Source organism: Xenopus laevis, chromosome 1S (assembly GCF_017654675.1).
Source record: "Xenopus laevis strain J_2021 chromosome 1S, Xenopus_laevis_v10.1, whole genome shotgun sequence".
Taxonomy (NCBI): domain Eukaryota; kingdom Metazoa; phylum Chordata; class Amphibia; order Anura; family Pipidae; genus Xenopus; species Xenopus laevis.
Genome location: NC_054372.1, coordinates 56,681,069 through 56,705,268, shown reverse-complemented (window position 1 = coordinate 56,705,268; position 24,200 = coordinate 56,681,069). Strand labels below are relative to the sequence as shown.

General features: G+C 38.6%; 1 protein-coding gene across 1 annotated transcript in view; it reads left to right on the top strand.

Moving 5' to 3' along the window:
- Positions 1–5,726, top strand: part of enpep.S (glutamyl aminopeptidase S homeolog) — a 37,097-nt gene extending 31,371 nt beyond the window's left edge. Inside the window, exons 18-20 of the mRNA XM_018243348.2 lie at positions 1,135–1,278; positions 4,002–4,083; positions 5,320–5,726. Coding sequence (XP_018098837.1) covers positions 1,135–1,278; positions 4,002–4,083; positions 5,320–5,460 — 367 coding nt within the window. The 3' untranslated portion in view covers positions 5,461–5,726. The remainder of the gene's footprint in view (positions 1–1,134; positions 1,279–4,001; positions 4,084–5,319) is intronic.
- The last annotated feature ends 18,474 nt before the right edge of the window (positions 5,727–24,200 follow it).

Below are 24,200 nucleotides of genomic sequence, written 5' to 3'. Positions count from 1 at the left end.
GAGGCAATCTTTATGGTAAGTGCGATGGGCGGCAGTGCGAACGCTGCCTCAGGCGGCTTTGTACTGGAAACGCCCTTGAAGACTCCCCCACAAAGTCCCATTGTTGAAAAAAAACACTTGCTGAAGAGGTTACAATTTGCCAAAGAACACATTGACTGGCCTAAACAAAAATGGTGAAGCAAAAAAATGTGTAAATGAAAGCAAGATTGTTCTTTTTGGGTCTAAGGGCCATAGATATTTTATCAGATGACCCCCGAACACTGAATTCAAGCCACAGTACACTGTGAAGAAAGTGAAACATGGTGGCACAAGCATCATGAAATGGGAATGTTTCTCATACTATAGTGTTGGGCCGATTTATCACATACCAGGGATCATTTATCAGTTTCAATACATCAAAATACTTGAAGGGGTTATGTTGCCTTATGCATAAGAGGAAATGCCCTTGAAATGGATGTTTCAACAAGGCAACGACCCCAAACACACCAATAAATGAGCAACATATTGGTTCCAGACCAACAAGATTGATGTTATGGAGTGGCCAGACCAATCCACGGACCTTAATCCAATAGAAAACTTCTGGGGTGACATCAAAAATGCAGAAAAGTTGTGGAATGTAACAGGTGCCAGAAGTTGGTCGACTCCATGCAACACAGATGTGCAGCAGTTTTCAGAAACACTGCTTATACAACTAAATATTAGTTCAGTGATTCAAAGGAAAGCAAAATCCTAAAACATATTTCAGTTTATACAGCGAACGTTTGAGTTTTTAAAGAAGAATGCAGACACTGCTATTTTTTGGAACATCCTAATATTCCCTTTTCTTCATTTTCTGTTAAGGGATAACATAAATTTGCTAAATTTTTCTTCATGTTTTGATTTGGAATAGTGCAGTGTTCCCAATGCATTTATGTGTATGGAAATAAAAGCTGTTTTAAGGATTTTGAGCTTTATTCATTTTTTAAAACACATACTGCTATTATTCTGAACACAACTATTTACTGAAAATTAAAGATCTGTTTTGGAATTAAAAAACAACTTAATACAAAGTTTTGGTTATTTGATAATAAATTAATGATGTTTTGTAAATATGTAAAATTGTTAAATTATTAACCCAAATGTAATATCTTCTAGGTACCTCAAATTCATTTACAACACCAGCCTTATCAAAAGTCAGGATACCCTGAATGTGATATATTATATATCTGTATGTAGCCAACATGGAAAGCAAATGGCTTGGGACTGGGTTCGGATTAACTGGGACTATTTAGTAGACAGGTATGACTTGGTAGTTGATATTTTTAACATGTTTCTATGATTGCTTTATTGGAGAGATATGTGTTGTTGGAAAGACATAGGGGTAAATTTATCAAAGAGTGAAGTTCCGCCACTAGAGTGAAATTCCACAGCTCTTCATTCATTTCTATGGGATTTTGAAAGGCATATTTATCAATGGGTGAAAGTGAAATTTCACCCTTTGATAAATACGCCTTTAAAAACCCCATAGAAATGAATGGGAAGTGGCGGAATTTCACTCTAGTGGCGGAACTTCACTATTTAACTTCACTCTTTGATAAATATACCCCATAGGCTGGGTGTACAGCATATTCCTTTTCTTTCTGTTTGCATTTGATGAGACATGGTTGTATGCAGAGAAGGAATTGTCTATGTTTATAAATGTGTCCTCGTGTGAAGAGGAATGCTGCTGAACAATGAAAATTACAAAGTAGTACTATCCAGTATAAGGAACGGTGGTGGGATTTTTTCATTGGAGAGGCTTTCAACTGGAGAACATATAATTATAGTTTATATGAAAATATAGTAGCTGATCTCTCTTAATACAGCTGTTTGACATAGTCCTTAAAGGGATACTATCATGGGAAAAAACATTTAATTCAAAATGAATCAGTTAATAGTGCCGCTCCAGCAGAATTCTGCGCTGAAATCCATTTCTCAAAAGAGCAAACAGATTTTTTTATATTCAATTTTGAAATCTGACATGGGGCTAGACATATTGTCAATTTCCCAGCTGCCCCAAGTCATGTGACTTGTGCTCTGATAAACTTCAATCACTCTTTACTGCTGTACTGCAAGTTGGAGTGATATCACCCCCTCCCTTTTTCCCCCTAGCAGCCAAACAAAAGAACAATGGGAAGGTAACCAGATAACAGCTCCCTAACACAAGATAGCTGCTTGGTAGATCTAAGAACAACACTCAGTAGTAAAACCCATGTCCCACTGAGAACAGCAGCCTGCCAGAAAGCATTTCTAAAGTGCAGGCACAAGTCACATGACCAGGGGCAGCTGGGAAATTGACAAAAAAATTTAACAAAAAGTTGTTAATTTCACATGTGGATTTTTAGTCACTTATCACATGTATGGACAGTCTTATGCAATTGATAGAGAATACAGAGGGGAGTATGCCATATGTTAAGGAGGTAACAAGGATGGGAAAAATTTGTGAAACTTCTCTGTGCACTGACAAGTAAATTCCCACAGGACATGAGACTCACAGCTCATCCAAGAGAGTCTGGTTGTTACTACATATATGTAACCCATTTTTGGCCATCCACCTGGTGCCAAGGTTGTACATCACATAATTCATACCGATGCAGGTCCTGAGTCCCCTTTGCTAAGTGAAAGGTACTGGGAAAATCCTCTCTGGCAGTGCCTCCACCTAATGGGATCCAGGAATACACCTGCGGTTGGCCCATTAGGAATAACATTCAACACACACTTTGCTTTTATAAAAACATCAACTTTATATAAAGAAAGTGTAAATTAAAGGGTAAGTAAACCGACATTAACATTATACATAAATGATCCACTCCCATGGGAACCTGTGGCAGTCCCGCACTACTCAATTGGCAGAATCAAGAGTCTCAGACCCTTATCCCCAATGAGTACAATAGGTCCCTAAATAGCACTAGAAGCCCAAATACCTCTCCCTCCCGATTTAGTATTGACTCCCTTGTGGCAGGTATAAACAAAGCCTGTGTCACAAATGGAATATTGCTGGATCCTCTCTTTTTCTACCCTCCCCTGCCGTCACTCACCCTGGGGATTCCCTGGGGATTCACGGGTAGGCTCACCCAGAGCTGGAGCAAGGCACCTAAAGTGATGAATCCATTCCATGAACATATGCAGCTTGTATTATCCTCCAGACATAGCTTCCAGCACTGTCTATTGCGTGAGCACGTAAGATTTCCATTGCTGAACTAATACACCCAATACTCTCCGTAGTGTGAGCAGAGCACACAAACCAGCATTTCCAAACTCAAAACCCGCGTGGTTGAGCTTCCTGGTATTGGAGGATCCTGCCTCAGCCTTGGCAGGCCTATCGAACTCCACTTTAGCCTACATTTTGCTGGTTTAGATTCACTTTCTCCTCCGTCAAATAACAGTCAGCAGCAAGATGAAATCTTAATGAGGAATGGCTGTCTGAACACATGGCTCTCCCTTCTATAGTAAAGTGGTGCAGCAGCGACACCTTGTGGTATACTCCGGTATCTGCCATGTTGCACCAGCGCAAGGGCTCTGGCCCCATTGTCCAGCCCCTGGGAAACCCCATAGCTCAGTCCAACATGTGCTCAACAACGGAGGGGTATTAACTCTATGGGTCCCTACATATAGAAAGGACACAGACTGCACTGTAGATTCTCATTGATGTTGAAAGTTCCTTGAAAATCATGTCCAGTGTAGGATCTAACAGAAACCCTAAAATGATCAGCACTAAGAGCCTATGTAGCCTATAATTAACAAAAACATTTATTTGGGCTCATATATTATACTTCTATTCAATACATTTGAAATCATATAGTTTAGATAATGTCTGCATCTGTAAGAAGATGTTTCATGTTCTGTACAACCCAATAGTGTATCTTGTGGATCTATAGATCTGCATTTATTGTCCACTGGCCCACTAACAGTTGAAAACATTTCACACAAGCTTTCAACGCTTTCTGCCAGTTATGATATGAACTAATCTTTATCTTCTCTAGATATACTATAAATGACAGGAACCTTGGCCGTATTGTCACACGAATATCTAGAACCTTTAATACACCTAGCCAGCTGTGGCAGGTAAGAAAAATACATTCTTCTAACATCTTCTAATTAACCACTATTATAGTAATAAGTGGATTGATAAACCAACATGTGTAGGATGGCTTGGAAGAAAACTAATTGGGAAAAGTCCAGTGATCCCCTACTTTGGGGGGTATTGAGAGAGGGGAGAAGTGGTATTATTCCATGGAGGGGTCAGGTCATAGTCTTCCAGCTATATGTCAGGTCATAGTCTTCCAGCTATTTATGTCCCCCCATGGGGGGACATAAATTCTGGGGCCCCTACCCTTTGTGTCTACGGTACATCATATGTTGCCAAAAACTTTATAGTGTTTTTACAGTGTAGTCATTTAATGCCCTAATTTTTTCCCCAAAATATGAAGCCCAATGGTCAGACATAAACATTAAGAGGTTATATGGACTTTGTTTCATATAGGTGTGCCTTTCATGCATATATTAAATGTCAGGCCTCTCCAATCAGAAGCATAGGCATTTCTCTCTCTAGCACTGTTTTCTGGTTCCCAATGCTGGGCTTGGAGGGATGGGATGTCTTGACATTTGCTGTGGAATTTTGCCACTAGTAAATAATTCAGCTCTGTGATGCTGCTCCACCCCTCCAGAACAATGGCAGAGAGGCTACCTGCAAAGGAAATTAACACCTGAACTACCATACATGAGGGCTTTAAAGTCTTTTTTTTCTCAATAATAGTTCATTTAAATTTAAGTAAATTGCAAAACTGCTTAGAAGGGGACTTTATAAAATCCTAGTATGTAATCCCAGTGACAAGATTTCCAGAGCCATAAATTAGTATGCAAAGATGTAATTAGAGGCTGTCATTAGATGTTCAAGCATACATGCCTGATAGGCTAACAGAAGATGAGATCTAAGGCAAGCGATTATTTTTAAATATGCCAATTGCCAAAATATTGGCAAAGTGAGAAATATGTTCAGCGCTTTATGTGGTCCTACTGGGCACTAATTTTATAGGTGTTAAAACATTAAATGTATTGTACTGAGAATGCTGAGACACACATTTTTGCAAATAGTGTTCTCACAGGTTTCACAAACATATTGCATTTTTTTAAAAATTTTATTTTGCTTTCTTATAGCTTGATTACAAAATATTGGCACTGTCCAAGTTTTATGTTTAGTTAATTGGCAGAATTTATGATGTTCTGAGCAAATGATTTCCCATAAAATTCTGAAATTTGGTGCTTAAGGTCTGTTTTATTTCATGTGTTTATTTGTATCAGATGGAGAATTTCTTTGAGAAATACCCAAATGCTGGGGCGGGAGAGACACCAAGAAAACAAGCCCTTGAGACTGTGAGAAATAATATTGATTGGGTGGCAGCAAATAAAGAAGGAATCAAGTCCTGGTTGAACAATCTCTGAAATGCCAATGAAGAGAGATGGGAAAACTCCTACTGACCAAAGAATAAGTGATGAAATCTCTTATGATTTTAATTGTGTGAATTCTGGGGAGAGTCGTTAAAAGGGAAGCTGATAGTCACAAAATGATGTTTAAGAGTTCATAAATTGAAAAATGTAATATTTTATGTGTTGATTCAGGCTTAGGGAAGCTATTTTTAGTGCACTAGCCTCTCCTAGATTTTTTTTTATATATACAGAACATAATAGCTTTTTGCAGGGCTTCCATTAGAAATTATAGGGCCCAACCCCAAGAGTGCCTCAGTTATTAGTCCAGCACCTGCCTGAGATCCATTCTGCCCAAACCACATTCACACCACTTGCAAGCACTGTTCCTTTCTCAACCCATGAAATGGACCTCTTGCCACCCCACCCCGATAATTGACTCAAAAGAAAACCCTAAATCAGTAAACTGCTTTGATAATGTTAGTTATCCTCAACCTGTAAATATATGTAAATAATGCCCATCTCTTCTATGTCAAGGTAATTTATAATTATGTATTAGTGTCTCTAATGTTTTCTATGTAATGTTTGAGCATTTCATTTGTAATTACAAATTAAAATCATATCTGTCCAGATGTCTATATCTCAGTACTATAATATTTTCAGAATGCCAAATGTTGTGCCTTTGTTGCAGGAAAAACAGAAAGCTTTGATTTGATTTTAAGGAAAGAATAGTTACTGAGGCAGTTTATTGTCAAAACATTAGCCAAAATAGTGCAAGCTAGAATGCTATATTTAGTCTGTAGAATGCTTTACCATACCTGAGTAAAAAGCTCTAAAAAGCTGTCTCTGTTTAGGATAGCAGCTGCCATATTAGCTTGGTGCGACATCACTTCCTGTCTTAGTCTCTCCTGCTTGCTCATAGCTCTTGGTTCAGATTACATCAAAGAGAGGAGGAGGCAGAGGGAGAGCAGAGCAAACTGAGCATGCTCAAGCCCTTGCCCTGGAGGTTTAAGCTGAGACAAGGACGTCTGATACAGGAGCCCATGTATACAAAATAGATGGAAAGAAATGAAGTGTTTCTTGTGAAGCTTCTTGGACTCAGAGCAGCACTATTTTGAGGGTTTACTGGTGTATGTATTTAGACCTTTCTAATAAAGCTTACTTAGTTTTAACCTTTCCTTCTCCTTTAAGGGCTTTCATGTAGTGTGCTATAGAGGTTAAAGTTAAAGTTACAAAATATATTGAAAAACTTCTACTTGTTTTCCATGTGTATGAGGCATTTTGTTTCTCGAAGTAGCATTTGTGAGACCTAAGTTGTTTTAAAGCTTACTTTGTAATACTTTTCAGATTTTCCAGCAAGAATATGATCATTTTGAAAAGTTTACTTCTTGTGCATTTTAAATTTCAGTTACATTTTTATATGAATTGTTGGTCATTAATATATAACATATGTCCAGTCAGAATTATATATTTGTCTCAAATATTTTCTTTTGCTAAACACATAACATTTTTCGGTACCACACATCTGCTATTCAATGGCTCAGCTCTCCAGTGTGCCTGTACTAGAGTGATACATATTTCAGTATAATGTCTGGTGATACAGTACAAAATTGTAACATGACCTTTGAAAGAAGAATAATTTATATTTAATCATTACTGGAGTAAATTGAAACTTTTCTCCTTTAAGTTGAGAATATTTAAAAGTACTAAGGCCTGCACTAATCCTAAACTGGGCCTTTCTCAATCCTGGCCAAACCAGGCCTTAGAATCAACTTCAAGCCCTAAACCAGTATTGCCCCATTATGCCACCAACAATCAAGGAGAGTCCAGCCACACAAATGACAGGTTCTGTGGAAGCCCATACCCAAACCAGAGCAGAACTGGATGCCAAGTTTCAGCCCAAATCTAAATCTGCCTGACACACAGGTTTCTGCTGCACTGGATCTAGTCTATGACAAGTGGTACAGCAACCCTGTAAAAAAACATTGTTAAAAAGATCAACTGTTGACTGGGAACAATATATAGCTTAAAGGGATGCTGTCATGGGAAAAAAATTTTTTTTCAAAATGAATCAGTTAATAGTGCTGCTCCAGCAGAATTCTGCACTGAAATCCATTTCTCAAAAGAGCAAACAGATATTTTTATATTCAATTTTGAAATCTGACATGCTCTGATAAACTTCAATCACTCTTTACTGCTGTACTGCAAGTAAAGCTGGGCATAGACGCAAAGATCCGATCGTACGAATCGTGGATTCGTACGATTTTCGGACCATGTGTGGAGAGTCCCGACATTCTTCGTCCGTCGGAGATCGGTCGTTTGGTCGATCGGACAGGTTAGAAAATTTCTGTCACCTGCCGATAATATCTCTGCGTGTATTGCCGATCGTACGATTTTCAGTGGGAGACTGTCACTAGTGTTGTCAGACATAAGTATCGTACGATTGCTGTCAGGGGCAGAACATTGGGTGATCTGTTGTTATTTGATCGGAATGGTAAAGACTTTGATCTGAATGGTTAGTGGAGGGTCGGGAGATGGGAAAGTCCGATCGTACGTTGATTCGTACGATCGGATCTTTGCGTCTATGGCCAGCTTTAGAGTGATATCACCCCCCCTTTTCCCCCCCAGCAGCCAAACAAAAGAACAATGGGAAGGTAATCAGATAGCAGCTCCCTAACACAAGATAACAGCTGCCTGGTAGATCTAAGAACAGCACTCAATAGTAAAATCCCATGTCCCACTGAGACACATTCAGTTACATTGAGAAGGAAAAACAGCAGCCTGCCAGAAAGCATTTCTCTCCTAAAGTGCAGGCACAAGTCACATGACTGGGGCAGCTGGGAAATTGACAAAATGTCTAGCCCCATGTCAGATTTCAAAATTGAATATAAAAAAATCTGTTTTCTCTTTTAATAAAAAAAAATCTGTTTTCTCTTGGATTTCAGTGCAGAATTCTGCTGGAGTAGCACTATTAACTGATGTGTTTTGAAAAAAACATGTTTTCCCATGACAGTATCCCTTTAAAGGACATTTATACTTTTTCATAGTTTGTTTTCTCACTGTAAACACCAAGGTTCAATTTATATTCTGTAGACTCTGATTTTGATTAAATGTATTGTTCCTGCCTAAAAATTGACTAAATATAAATGGTTTTATTTTACAGAAAAGCTGATTTTTACAAATATTTAAACAGTGTGTTGAAGTAGCAACAAGTGAAGCTCATTACATGAATTTATCCTATACAATGGATAACCTACATCCTATTAGGTGTTATTGAGTTTTGTTTAAAGGGATAAACATTCCTTCCTTTTTGATATGATGATTCAGTTTGGTTTATGTATAAAGGTTTTCCCTTGCCATGCAGATAATTAGATTTACAGTGCACAGATAATTCCTCTTCATAATAGACTTCTGCTAACAGAACAGTCACAACTGAGGGTGAAGTGAAGGGGCTGTTTACTGGGAATCTAATTATCGAATTATTGCAAGGACCCCTTATGGAGTGGCTTCATGTTATCTGTTTGCTTGGCTCACAAAATAAGAACACCCCCCCCAGATGATTAATGCAATAGTCAAATAGTAGATTCAACACAAGGCCTATCCATTGAACTCATGCTAAAGGGGAAATACTTCCCCTTTAACACTTATTTTCTATTCATTCACTTAGTAGCACAAATGCCCCTGATTTTCCCTCTTTAAATAAAGCATAGTTACCCTTGAACCATTACAACCAATTGATAACAAATGTACTCCAAGTAGAACACATCTAAGAATAGCTAGGCTGATTTCAAAACAGAATTTACTCAGCCATTTACTTAGTCATTATCATAGTTAGAGAAGGCAAACAAAATCTAATAAATATCAAAAACAAAAAGCAAGATACATAAGAACCCTCTCAACGTGTGTTCCAAGTCTAATCCAGTGGAAGGTTCCGTGTGTATCCTGGGCCAATAAATAACACACTGTGAACACTGTGGTGTTTATACAAATGGCCTGTAGATGTCACTGTGCTCAAGACATACTGTGCATACTTCCTGTCTACTTAAAAGTGAAAGTGAAAGCTTACTGTTGTGAATAAGGGTACTGCTTTACTTGGAAGGGATCTCTTTGCTACATTAAACCTACAGTTAGTTGACGGTCTCATTACTACAGCACCAGTGCCTGCCACACAGCCAGTGTCTAAAATGTCACCACAAAGCAACACTTCACTGGGTTGTGCAAAGAAATTTGTACACAAAGTTAAGTTGAGACCAGATGTAAAACCATCACTGTGCTCAAGACATACTGTGCATACTTCCTGTCAGCTTAAAAGTGAAAGTGAAAGCTTACTGTTGTGTAATGCCTGCATGAGCCTGCTAATAAAGCACTGTTATACTCTAGTCATCCTACTCATCCTCGGCTACCCAAAACATAACAAACACCCCACAAGACTGCTATATAGATGAAATGTTTGGATTAAGAGTTAAGATTAAGATGATCAAGACCAGATGATTTACAAATGAACTGTATTCATTACACTATATACACAAGTATATCACAATGAGGCAAGTCAAGATGAGAATACTAATTGTATCCATCTGTTGCATCTAATTCAGCCTCAGAATAAATACATTTTATATATACTGTATGTATATATATATATATATATATATATATATATATATATATATATATATATATATATGGTGAGTCTTCAGGAAGATGGCACAAGTGTAGGTGCTGAAACGTTGAAAAGACTGAACAAGTCCTCTGCACTCAACCCATTATCAATATATTTAAGACAGAGACATTTTGTGCATACTGCTACTGAAAAATGCCTTACCCTTTAAACAACACAGGGATTGTTTGTCCATATATTGCAATATATTTAAGCTGGCCAACTACGTCAAAGTCATCCCATATCTGGCCAGTCCTATGCTCAATTTTATCTGATTCATTAAGAATTCTATTGCTTCATTATACATTTTACAAAGGGACTAAGTTTTACCTGCAACTTACTTACTGCTTTCAAAGTAAAACTCCCAAACTTGGCTGCCCTTTTATTAGACATCAGTAGGATCACCTGACTATAGCTGGGTGTGGGAGCTACAACATGGAGCTTGTAATAAAGCCCCCGCAGCTCCGGATTTTCAGCAGGAGCCAAAAATCCATCATATTGCCCACAAATATGTACCTGTGCCAGCAGCTGCCAAGAGGGAGATGGGGGAGTACAAATCACAGGCCAGAGGGGGTTGGAATAGGCGGTTTATAAAATTAAAAAACTATTAAAGGCCAAGCAAACCAGGGTTTAAAAAAAGAAAAGAAAAAAAGAGCCGCTTAAATGTGCGCCCCCCATCATGATTGCGCACTAGGTGGGCGCCTACTCTGGCTACCCCTAGTTCCGGCCCTGTGTGGTATGCTTTGGATCATGAGCTGTTCCACACCTTCTCCATACTTTTTTCTTGTCATCATTCTGGTAGAGGTTGATCTTGGTTTCATCTGTCCAAAGAATGTTTTTACAGAAATTTGCTGGCTTTTTTAGATTTTTTTAGTCCAATCTAGCCTTTCTATTCTCGATGTTTATGAGTGGCTTGCACCTTGCAGTGCACCATCTGTATTTACTTTCATGCAGTCTTCTCTTTATGGTAGACTTGGATATCGATACGCTTCACCATGGAAATGATTTTGTAATCATCCACCACTGTTGTGTTCCATTGCTGAGTTCACCAGTGCTTTCTTTCTCAGGATGTACCAAACTGTAGATTTTGCCACTCCTAATATTGTAGCAATTTCTCGGATGGGTTTTTTCTGTTTTTGCAGCTTAAGGATGGCTTGTTTCACCTGCATGGTATATATATATTACGTGTAAATAACTAGTGAAAAATACAATAATCTATTGCCTACTTTACTAGAACTGCAGAATTATTGTTCTGCACTGTCACCTGCTGGACACATCACTTATTACATGGCATTGTGAACGACCGTCTTATTTGTGCCTAAAAAAAAATTTTTCTTTAAAAAAATATCTGCAAATAATATCATGAGATTTACCCACAATGCAGAACTCCAGCATAATAGCAGGTGAGCATAAAATAGCATAAGTCACAATTTATCAGTAAATGCACAAATACCTGCATTGGTAAATCGAGTGCTAGCTGTAAACCAGATTTGTCTTACTGTATAAGGGATAACATCAAAAAGAAAAGCATTCCATAACCCCAACTTTTTCATAAAAATACAAAAGTGTATTCCAAACTTCCAAAACTCTACAGGACCTTCTTTATTTGTCATGGATCCAGGACTACAGCGGTCAGACTTTTAAACATGTAAAGAGGGGAAAAGAAGTTCATAATTAGCCATTTTTTTGCACCTTGCACATTGTTGTCGGCTATGTGCAAAGAGCCACAGGAATATGTACCCCTTAGAAGTCTTGCCCTTGCACCCCTAGTAAATGATCCCTGTATCCCTATCCCTTATTTAAACTATTGTAGGGGCGGGAGGCCAGGGGTCCCTGAGAGAGAAGCCCCTGTGGGACTGGGCCCCCTAGTCCGAAACTATATATGACCAACTATATTAAAATGGGCCCATAATGCAATATTTGATCCAAACGTCTTAACTTCATATGGCACTTAGGAAGTTATATATTAAAGTCCGATTTTTTTCTGATTGTACTTTTAAAAGGGAAAAACATAATTTTTTTATGGTGTTAAAAGCATAAAAAGAATAAAAACGTACTCCAACACAGACCTGCCGAGTTCATGTAGAAGTCAATGATGTCCAGAAGATATCCTGATTTGCAGATTTTGATAAATAACACCCTATGTGTTAAAGTGAATCACACTGTGAAAAGTGAACATGATGAGCCCTCTGCTGGTGGTATGATTACCTTGCATTTGGCTTTTCAAGGAGTTGAAGAAAATAGGCATAGGGAATTTATACAGACATAAGAAAGACTCCCTGTATGTCAACAAAACAAAAATCCACACCCCAAACAGGATATGGGATCTGTTATACAGAATATTCAGGACCATGAATTTATCAGATAATGGGTGTTTTTGTTATGTGGATCACCATGTTTAGACAACTAATAACACTGAAATATTAAAAACACTTGTAGTATTAGTGCAGCATCTTATTTAGTCATGGTATTTACAGGCCAAAGCAACTATTACAGCCTGTACTTATGGTAAGCTCTTGGGGCAAAAAGCACTTTAATCTGTCTCATAACATACAGCACTTAATTTTGGAAATCGTTCATGTTTATATAATCACAGGGGTTGTCAAACCTCTTCAGTTGAAGCCCCACTGGTCAGGGTCCCTAGGCCCACTGCCGTTTGTCGCCCCTGTCCCCTCCAGGGGGACAGGAGCAATGGGGATTGGCGCATGGGAAATTTAAAAAATTATTGCATGTCCAGCACATCCCCAGTGTGGGTGTGGTTGGGCAGCATGCCACCCCCCTAAAATCCTGCCACCCTAGGCCCGGGCCTAGGTGGCCTTTCCACAAATCTGGGCCTGCAGTTGCCACATTTCTCCACAGTAAAGGCAGGACATAGGGGTTGGTTGAGGATGTTGGTAGGATGGTGGATGATGTTTGGGGCTGGATTATGCCATTAAAAAGCAGGTCTAGTGATGATGTGTGTGGGCCTGGTGACATTGAAGCAGGGCTCTAATGTCCCACATGGTTCGAAGGGATTTGTTTGGGTATGGAAAAACAGGAGAGTTGGCAACCGTAGCCCTATAGAGATATAGAAAAAGATTTGTGTATCAGTCATACAGCTATAGTTGTTACAATATTTAGGACAGTAAATACATGTTCACCTCAACTGTCAGGTGTATCTAGGAGAGAAAATCACCATTCTCCCCCTCAGGGTCACACTATGGGGGTCAGGGCCCACCGGGGCTGCCACATCAGAGCCCCCGCCCCCCAGGAACGCTGGCTCTGTGGAGCGCATCTGGGCTGTGTCCCGGTGGGCCAGTCCAACGCTGCTCACTCTACTAGCCTTCAGGCTTTTTTCCCATCCCCTCATGTCACTGCAGAGGGGATCTCAGCCCCACAGTTTTGGAACCACTGATGTAGATTGTCAGCCACTGACCCAGAAGCAAAGTATTCTGGGGCAAAATGTTCAGTAACTTATAAAATGTCCACTGTGAAAAATTAGATTAACATTATTATAGACAACGGAATTCTAAAATAAATAGTATTTTTTATTCTTGTATTCTGTTTTAACTTTCTATGGTGCACCTTTTATGTTTGTCATTTTAATACATATGTGTTTGTTATTAGAGAGGCACCAAATCCAAGATTCAATTCAGGATTTGGTCTTTTTCAGCAGGATTCGGATTTGGACACATCCAAGTGCCTGGCCAAACCGAATCCAAATCTTAGGAGCACTTTTTACTGCATGCTGCACACACAATTCTTTTTAGCCCTTCCTTGCCCTAAATAGCATATGCAAATTAAGGTTCAGATTTGGCCTAATCCTTAATGAAAGATTCAGAATTCAGCAGAAACCCAAAATAGTGGATTCAGTGTGTCCCTAGTTGTTATGATCAGTGCTCATAGCAACCAAGCTAGAGCGAAAGCTGAGCAACAGAAAACAATTCATTTTTAAAATAGACTCTTCCTTTAGCAGCACCGCTAGATGGGGTTCATATGGGAATGCTTGCTATGGTGGCCAGACCACTGCTTTGCCATAGGCCTTAAAGTGATACTGACACTAAAAAGTTTCTTTTCAAAATATTAATCTACATTAAAAATTACCTATAGGTCATGTTCGCTGATAGTTCTGCTTTTGTAAGTATTTGTCACTTGAAGTTCCTAAACCTGACTGTTTTGCCAACCTGGCTGTCCCTTCTTAACCTGTCAGTTAAAGTTTCTAATGCTAATGGACTATTGCTGCATAAATATGGCAGCCCCCTCATAGAGGAACAGGGTAGTAAGAAAGGTAATGTAAAAGCATCAGGCAAATACTTTTATGGCAAAATTATAAATAGCATTCAAAGACAATGTTATTACAGATAATAAAAAAGGTTAATTTATGGTGTCAGTATCTCTTTAAGATTTACTGTACTAAGACTCCAAGGGGTAAATTTACTAAGCAGCGAAAATTCGCCAGCGACGGCTTCGCACCCGTCGCAACAGTGGGACAGCGCTAATTTACTAAAATGCGAAGTTTGGTTCTGGCCAACGGACACTGGCGGATTTTCACTGGTGTTACTTCGGCAATGCGAGCAAATCAAAGTGTAGGAGCGCTAGCCTTCAATTCTGCCTAGCGCAACTTCGCTAGAGGTCTTGCACTCAGGCTAATTTGCATGTGGCGGGAAATTTAAGTTACATGCTTTATGTTACATGCTGCATTTAATGCATTACATTTACACTGATAACTGCACATGCCAAGGGAACCATAATAAAGTCAATTAGTACAGCATCTTATATTTCATATTCTGACAGCAGTCAGACTATTAATACCAAAGTATTGGAAGACGGCTCAAGTCCCACAAAAACAGGAATTGATCTCACTAATTGATTTAAATTTAGTGTACGAGCAAATGTCGGTTGGTGAGTGTCGCGTAAAGAAGGAGTGTGGACACTCCAAGTATTTGTGGGAGGAGTGGAAGAAAAGATACTATCTACACGTGGAGGAGCATATATAGAGGCCAAGATTGGCGTGTAAAGATGGGAGATCTATCTTCTTAACTTTATCTTTTTAACTTTTCTAATTCCTTTTTTATCTTACTTCAAATCTTATTTTCTTCTTTTCAGTATTTATGTATATATTCTTTTTTTCAAATATTTATACATATATATAATATTATTATTATTATGTTTCTTTTTCTCCCGTCTCCTTCCCCTTTTTCCTCAAGAAGCACAGCTAGTAATAACTTCACATTGTGAGACTGTGGTACTGCTAAGTGTAAGGTAGGGGGAAGCCCACTGGGGAAATAATGTACACTTATTCACTATAACACTAAATTGTTAACAAAACAAAACAATATCACATCAGTCCCCCTAATCAGTATGGGTAAGGGGCTTTCACGATAACACTGGCAATGTCTCACACTAAGACACTAGCACTGTTTTTTGTATATACTACTAATGGCACTTACACTATATAAATAATACAGGAAGTTGTTTTCTAATACTACATGGACATCAGTCCCTCACAATGATATGAAAAATTCTTCTTATATAAACACCAGGGTTTTTTTTTTTTTTGGTTTTTTTATTTTTTACTTACCTATTTATTTAATTTTTTTAACACTGGAAGGGTATCACTTTGGAATATTGGTATTAGCTATATGCCAACATGGACATGTAGTAGTTTTTTTTTGTTTTTTTTTAACACTAGTAGAATCACTGACACCCAGTGGACGGGGATCCGTCCTTTAGAATAGCAACACTAGCATAAGTCAATCCACACTCTCTCAATGGCTGTACATTGTATCTTCTTTGAATATTGTTTTTTGATTATTTATAAAGTGTCTAATGTTTAACTGTAAAATATGTAAAAGTAATAAATAAAAAAAATAAAAAAAAAATAAAGTCAATTGATTTGTTTTAATGCCCTACACAAAACCCAGTGTAAAATAATGTTCCCATATGTTAGAAAATGTATGGGAGAAACTGGTTGCACAAAAACAATTTTTAAACACTTTTGCAGTCTATCACCGAAAAAAGGAAAAGACGCTAGAGTTTTTTCCACTCAAAATATATGATGTAAATAACTGAAGATTGAGGAAGTTCTTTGCACTCCATTGCACTTGCAAAGGCAAGTCTAGCGAAAGAGGTAACGTTCAATAAAATCCGCATTTTAGTGAATTTGTGGAGTATTGTCCATTCACAAGAGCGAAAAGTCGCCTGGTGTTAGAGTGCGAATCACAGCTAACATCTATCTCCTTCGCTAGCAAAGTGACGCCTGCTCCCGTTTTTAAATCAGCAAAGTCCCTGAAATCGGTAACGCTGGCAAATCGTCGCCAGCATTAGTCACTTCGCCCTTTAGTAATTCTGCCCCCAAATGTTGTAGTCGAATCTTTCAATTAGCTTTTGTGTGATTGGTTCTGTGGGCACTGCCCTTCAAAATCAGATATTATGGAAATATCACAAGAATATAAGCACCAGCAGCTTACAATGTCTAGTAGTTAATTTCTCCATTCCCCTGATGTGAAGTACCTCATTGCAACATGGCGTGTGGGTGAAGGATCAGGATGTCACTTTATTACTTAAGAAACAAACGTTACAGTAATTCACCTAATTCACTTCAGCCTCCATGCACACATGAGCCATGTAATTTGCTGAAATAAACTCGTTCTCTCATTTTCAAGTGCTTCTTGTGGGTCGGTAGGGTTGATTAATTAATGCAAAGTATGCACGCGCCAGGCCTAACACAAAGCTTAGTACAAGGGCAGCCTGCTGTCAGTCAGGTATTTACTGGAGCATTCCCTCTTTCCTCTTTTACAATCATGAAATGTTTAATAACAGCCAGGGGGAATCAAGTTCTCAGTCTGCACATCCTCGATATTTAAATCTATTAAACAGGTATGGGATCTATTATCCAGAATGTATGGGACCTAGCGTTTTCCAGATCTGTCTGTAATTTGGATCTCCATACATTAATTCTGCTTAAAATGAATTTAAACATTAAGGGTTTTTTTTAATCAAAATCCTATTTCTTACGATTTTTTAAAATAAAAAAGTCCGACCAAACTAGAATCCACAATGTGACCATATTTTTGTTAAAAAAGCATGATTTAATCAGATCGGGGACAAATTCATTAAAATCAAACGAAAACCCAAATTGTACGATTTTTTCAGTGTTTTTTTCCTGAATCGTTTTATAGTTTTTGCCCAAAAATGGGTAGGATTTTTGGGATGATTCCAGAGCAGACCACAGAAACTTCCAGATAGGATGGGGACCTCCCCCTTTGACTTATATACAACCTCGGCAGGTCTGAGATGCCAGATTTTCGAATTCGCATTTTTTGCAGCATCGGGCTTTAATAAATCCTGAAAAGTTTGAGGGTTTTTTCCCACTTAAAATTCAGATTTTAAACTATGTTTAAATGTTTTATTTTACGCCATGCGAACACCAGATTTCGCAGCATTCTTTGATATTGCTTCTGGGAAGTCACTCTAAGAAAAAACGTGTAGAAAATGTACGCAGTTTTTTTACACAGTGAAGCCTGGTGATGTGTGGTGCATCATCCCTCTGTTTTTTTACACAGCATAATAAATATACCTCTAGAAGAAGAAACCCCTCCATAGTGATTCAGAGACAACAGCATAGATAAGGGCTGATGTCTGGCCCAGAGTGCTTTATGGCACCTATTTCTCACTAAATGACCACTGTCCCTAAACAAAACAAAACCAATATTGCAACCGCTTATATATACTCATATAAAAAAGGTTATTTGGGTGTCATAATCTGTTTGACCAAAATACATCCATTTGCAAAGAAACTTCTCAGGGACTGTTAACTCATTCACTAGGACATCAGCAAGTCTTGTTGCTTGAACCCTCGGCAGATCCCATGGCCCAATCTCATCTGTTATTCAAGGTTACCACAAATTATTTATTTGGACACAGAATGCAATACAATTGTTTAGGGTTCATCATCTCATTTTGGAAATGGTCAAAGGCTACAAAATGCAAACAACATATACCTAGGCGTTTTGAATGTTGCTGGCCTTCAATCCTTTATCCAATTATCTAATTCTGCCATAGTATTATAGAACTACGCAGCAGTATATTGTGGCCAGGTACAGTCTTATTCTATTATTTTAAAAGATTTTACGTGAGATTTCCCAGTCAACAACAAGTACATTAGCTAGTTAGAATAGGGGCACCCTCCTTTCGATATATACTGTAGTAATATATATTTTATAATCTTTCTTTGAACATTTTTACTATTTACAGTGAAGTGGATGTATTTTTTTGTATTTTAATACAAATCATTAATTATAAATATTATTTAATACTGGTATTCTGCCACTAGAAGGAGCATGCAGCAAAACCCAACAGCAGAGACTAATCTGTACTTATATCCGTGCAGAATTACATTGCTGCAAAAACTTTAGACATGATTGATACCTGTCCTTTCAGCATTTGTTCAGACCATTACATAGTTACATAACTACTTTTGGTGTGAAAAAGATAATAGTCTATAAAGTTTAAGCCTTGCAAATTATTCACAGAAAATTTATATAGACACATACCTACAGAGACCTATCAATACAGACAAACACACACAGATACATACATATAAAACTAACTGTAGATCTTGACATTACTATAGCCCTGGATAACTGTCTTGTCCATGAAGTCATCCATGACACTCTTAATGCTACAGTCAGACACATGAACCAGATTTTGTCTAGGAATCATGTGAATATGCATTTTTTGATGGAATCCACTCCGTGTGTCTGCATCCAGTCCAACTATAGTTCAGACACTGGAGCAGGTTGAGGTCAGCGATTCAGGCCAGTGTGATAAAAGCCTAAAGCATAAATAGATGGCATTAATTTGCAATCACAACATTGACTGGCACACTAGATCAGTGATCAACTTCTGTGGTACAGAGGGCCGGAATCTTTCTGGCCTTCATGGTGGAGGGCCAATAATGGAAGCCAGTGTTGACCACTCCCCCTTTTAAACCACACCCATTTAAACCACACCCATGTTATAACAAGAACTTTTAAGACAATGTTCACATTAATGACGTAAAACACCAAAAAAACAAATGGTTTGTGCTCACTGCAGGGATATCACTCAACACTCGTATGTGAAAAATGTAAGTCATACCCTTAAATATACAATAAACATACCTTTAAATCCATATGCTGCCTCCTCCCCTGTGGATAACACAGAACCCCCCTCCCCCCTCAAATCCCACAGGGTTCAGAGTAGAGCAGGCAGAGTATGGCACACACAGGGAGCATAGGGAAGGCAGAGTATGACACACACAGGGAGCATAGGGCAGGCAGAATATGGCAGACCCAGGGACATCAGCAAGTCCTGTTGCTTGAACCCTCTGCAGAACCCATGACCCAATCTCATCTGTTATTCAATGTTACCAGAGTATGGCACACACAAGGAGCATAGGGAAGGCAGAGAATGGCACACACAGGGAGCATAGGGCAGGCAGAATATGGCAGACACAGGGACATCAGCAAGTCTTGTTGCTTGAACCCTCTGCAGAACCCATGGCCCAATCTCATTTGTTATTCAATGTTACCACAAATTATTTATTTGGACACAGAATGCAATACAATTGTTTAGGGTTCATCATCTCATTTTAGAAATGAGACTACAAAATGCAAGAAACCAAGCGTATACCAGGCAGAGTATGGCACACACAGGCAGCATAGGGCAGGCAGAATAGAGCAAGAGACAGGGAAACAGGACAACTCTAAAATGGACAGTTCATACTGTACTAAATACAGTGACACGATGCTGGTCCCCTCCAGTAGTTTATATGAGGTGTGAGCAGTTGAACAATGTGGAAGCTTTTAGTCTGAGTCTAAAATGTGAACATTCCAAGGTTTTAGGGGTGTGAACAATAGAAGTGTTACAGGTCTGAACAATGAAGGGGGATAACAGTTGTGAACAATGCAGGAGTTTACTGTTTCAATTTGATGTGTAAACAATACATTGGCCAGTTATTCCAGTACTGATACCATTTTCAATCTTACATAAGGTAAGGCATCACAACAGGCAGACTTTCATGTAGGGGCTACACAATGGGGGGGGGGGTCGCAAGCCGCTGGGCTGCCAGTTGGACAGGCCTACACTAGATCTAGCAAAAGGATTATGCACCATTTTCTATGCTGGTAGCACAATTTGGAATTTCTCATCTAAAGTTTGCAACAGTGTCGGACTGGCCCACCGGATACCAGGAAAACTCCCGGTGGGCCAAGGTGTCAGTGGGCCCTCATGCTGCTAAACTTTTGGCAAATTTCATGGCCATTCCCTTTTTCAAAGAGGCTAAATAGATGGAATAATTGATTATAGTATGTAAAGAAAACAGACTAGGAGAATAGAGGTTGATTGAGGAGATGAAGAATAATAGTACTGAGAGTGGCCCCTGGTCTAAGGTTTTTGGGTGGGCCCCTGGTGTCCCAGTCCAACACTGGTTGGCAATACATTATAAGATCTACTCGTTTGGTGAGTCCTCAGAGTTACCGATCTTTCCCCGATATGCCCAACTATGGTGGATGATATCAAGTTTTAATCCGATTGTTAGCTTTAGGGCCACATGATCAGATTACAGAGGTAGGCATACAAGAAGTCGGAGCGAGGGTGGCATCAAGTAACTGATGTGGTCTCTGATACGACAGGAAAATTAAACCAGCCTTATTGACATTTGTCCAATTTTGGCCAGATACTGATCAGATGGTCCCATATGAGGTCCCCATACACAGGCAGATAAACTGCCTAATTGGTCTAAAACTGCCTATACATGGGCAGATACGCTCTTTTGGAGTGGTTGCCAACCAAGCTGATCTTGCTCTGATATGCCCACCTTGAGTGGCCAATATCGGGCTGATCCGATTGTGACCCCTAGGGAATTGGCAGAAATGTAGGCTATGCCAGTAATTCAGATAGTGGGAGTGACAATCACAACCACGAACCGATCCTCGAGCCAACTAAATTTTTCAATCTGCCCAATTGAAATCTGGAGGATTTATGTTCAGATATAGGTCAGAAAAGTCTGTTGGAGGGCCCCATACACTGGCTAATAAGCTGCCGACTTGGTATGCGGTTTTCTACAAATTATAGAACCCCCAAAAATCAATATGGAGCAATATGACACTGATAGTAGAAGTAATAGAAGACTAGTATAAAAGCAAGTAGAAGGGCTAAGCGCCAATTATAGGGATCCCTGTTAATAAAGTGAGGTATTAAACTTTGTGTAAAAATGTGTCTGTGTTCTTCAGAGGGAAATGTGACAGCATTGGATACAATTCGACAGACAGTTGCCCCAAGGTTTATGGGAGTAGCATAACCATGAAAACTTCGTAGATGCATGATCAGATCTGCTCACTTTGACAGACTACCAAATGCCTACATCTCTGCCTAATTTGATTGAGCTATTGAGCAAGTGGTGGGCCAAATCAGACTTCATTAAATAATCAGCCACTGTGCAAGCTCATGTAACCGCATCTATCTGTCATGCTTTGCCTTTGAGCTCCAAACTTCTACATATATAAATCTGCTTATTTTGTCATGCAGCAGGAATTAGGACTCTGTTCTATTAAAATTATATCATAAACCCCTGTACTGTGCAATCATCTTTGTCTTGAGAGGCCCAGCTTGAAAGACAGTGTCTACTCATGCTTGGTAACTTAATAGCAATGCAGAATGATATCTCATCCCAGTTTAAAAATATGAACACATCAGGGTCTGGCTAAGCTTGAAATTAAAGTATATCTTGTTGGTTCTAAAAAATTATTTTCATACCTAAACTGGACCATCAGAGCCCACCACTGTTATGAGAGGAATCCTCATCTAAGCAATTGTTGTAATAAATACTTCTTATAATATAGCAAGTATTTTCCATAGTTCTGTTTTATATTGGGAATTTATTTATACATCTTTAAATAGTCTTGGGCAAAGTCAGAGTAATGTTGAAGTAGTGGTTGATGTAGAATTGGAAATTGAAGTAGTTGAAATATGGAGGGAGAAGCGAGTGGTGTCTGCAATGAGTTTGTATTTTTCTTTGCATGTCTGTGTCAGTTTCTTTTGTGAATGTTATAGGGACCTTAGATTGTAAGCTTCACTGTGGCAGTGAATGATGCCTAATCTTTGTTAGGCCCTATATATACAGTCCCTGTATTTTTTGTTTTTTGTTTTTCACTGGCTTTTATTTTTTTTCCTTTTCACTTGTATATATGTGTTATGTGCAAGTCAGTGGCATAACTACAGATGATGCAGAAGACGGTGGTGGGCTTTGATCTGCTTCCTCTGTAGGACCTACAGGTGACCCATGTTTTTTTTTTTTTGCATCATGTCTCATACGCATTTTCCCCTGAGGGGGACCAGGCAAATAAATTGCCTGGGCTCTGTTAGTTACACCACTAGTACAAGTCCTCTCATTTAAAGGATTAGGTCAATGGGCAGCGCTCCTATAAATTCCAAAACTGTCATTGTTAAGTTTAAGACACCAAAGGGTTCTTTTATGTAGACGAGGCAAAAATTGTGCCCCTTAATACTCATGCACAGAGCACCTTTGTCCCGATCTGGCTGTGCACTGCACTAAGCACCAATGTAAATGCAAGTGGCAACAAGGTAGCATGTGCTGCTGCACCTTGCATGTGATGTACCAGAAATGTTAATGTGGGTTCAAATTGCATAATTTACCTGTGGTGAAGATTGTGGTGCCACCAATGCCAGCATGTTATTCATAGTAATATCTAAAAGGAGCCCTGACAACAGCAGTTCCTTGTGGCAGAAGTATGAGTAATATATATATATATATATATATATATATATATATATATATATATATATATACAGTATATTTATTTCAGGGTTAATCTTGCATGTACATACAACAATTCCAATGGCAGGATATCACAATAATGTTAGTGACAGTAAAGTCATTTTCAGTATTTTTCCATTTTATTGAATGCATTTGTAACTATCATTATAAACCTTATAGCATTCCTGCTGAAAAAATAATTGGATTATATTATTGTTACTGTCTTATAGGTACACTTGGTGACACAATACGGATTGGAAAATATTCCGTTTTCTGATGTATGCTTTGGTCAGGATGATTTAAATTCCATTTCTAGAAGGAGACAGCTATGAAGTATTTGGATGTAATGCAGTGTAATTCATATAAACCTTTTAGGGCTAAGCAAAGCAGCATATGTTGCCAAAGTGCTGCTGTCTAACTGATATATTCATTGAGAAAGTTGAGTTTACAGTTGTTTAGTGCAAATGTTGAATATAGTTTGTAAAAATATGGTCATAAATATATATTCTGAAGATAAAAATGTCACCTTACCCTAAATCAGTAAAATCCTTGTCTGGTCAAATAGTTAGCTTATCCTAAGTATTTAATTCCAAATTTTTGTTTCAAATGCAAGGGGAAGTTTAGCTGAAAATCAGTATTTGTGTATGCGCCTCTTTAGAAACAAGACAAACAAGCTATGTGTAAGAAATCTCTATGACAGAATAAAGCAGTATTTCAAGTTTCATGGTATTGTTCTCCTCAGTGATGTTGTTGCCTTGATTTACTATAATAGAATAAAGAATGGACATGAGATTTATTTAAAAATTGAAACAAGTGGTAATTACTGAGAAATGTCTCTGATCAGTAAATGGTCACATCAGTATTTCACTGGTGACCCAGACAGCAATGTGCTGATGATCTAAGCAAGTTGTGCATACCAGGCCCGGACTGGCAATCTGTATATTCTGGCAAATGCCAGAGGTACTGCTGTAAGTTTCCATTAACAGTCATTATTCAGTGAGCTGGTGGGGGCTGTTTTCTCCTCTTGAAATACCATGGCATTTTAACTCCCAGTTGAGACCTGGCATATACAGGTATGGGACCTGTTATCCAGAATGCTTGGGACTTGGGGCTTTCCAGATAGCAGATCTTTCTGTAATTTGGATCTTCATACTTTAAGTCTACCAGAAACTAGAAAATCATGTCAACATTAAATAAACCCAATAGGCTGGTTTTGCCTCCAATAATGTTTAATTAAATCTTAGTTTGGATCAAGTACAATGAACTGTTTTACTATTACAGAGAAAACGGAAATCATTTAAA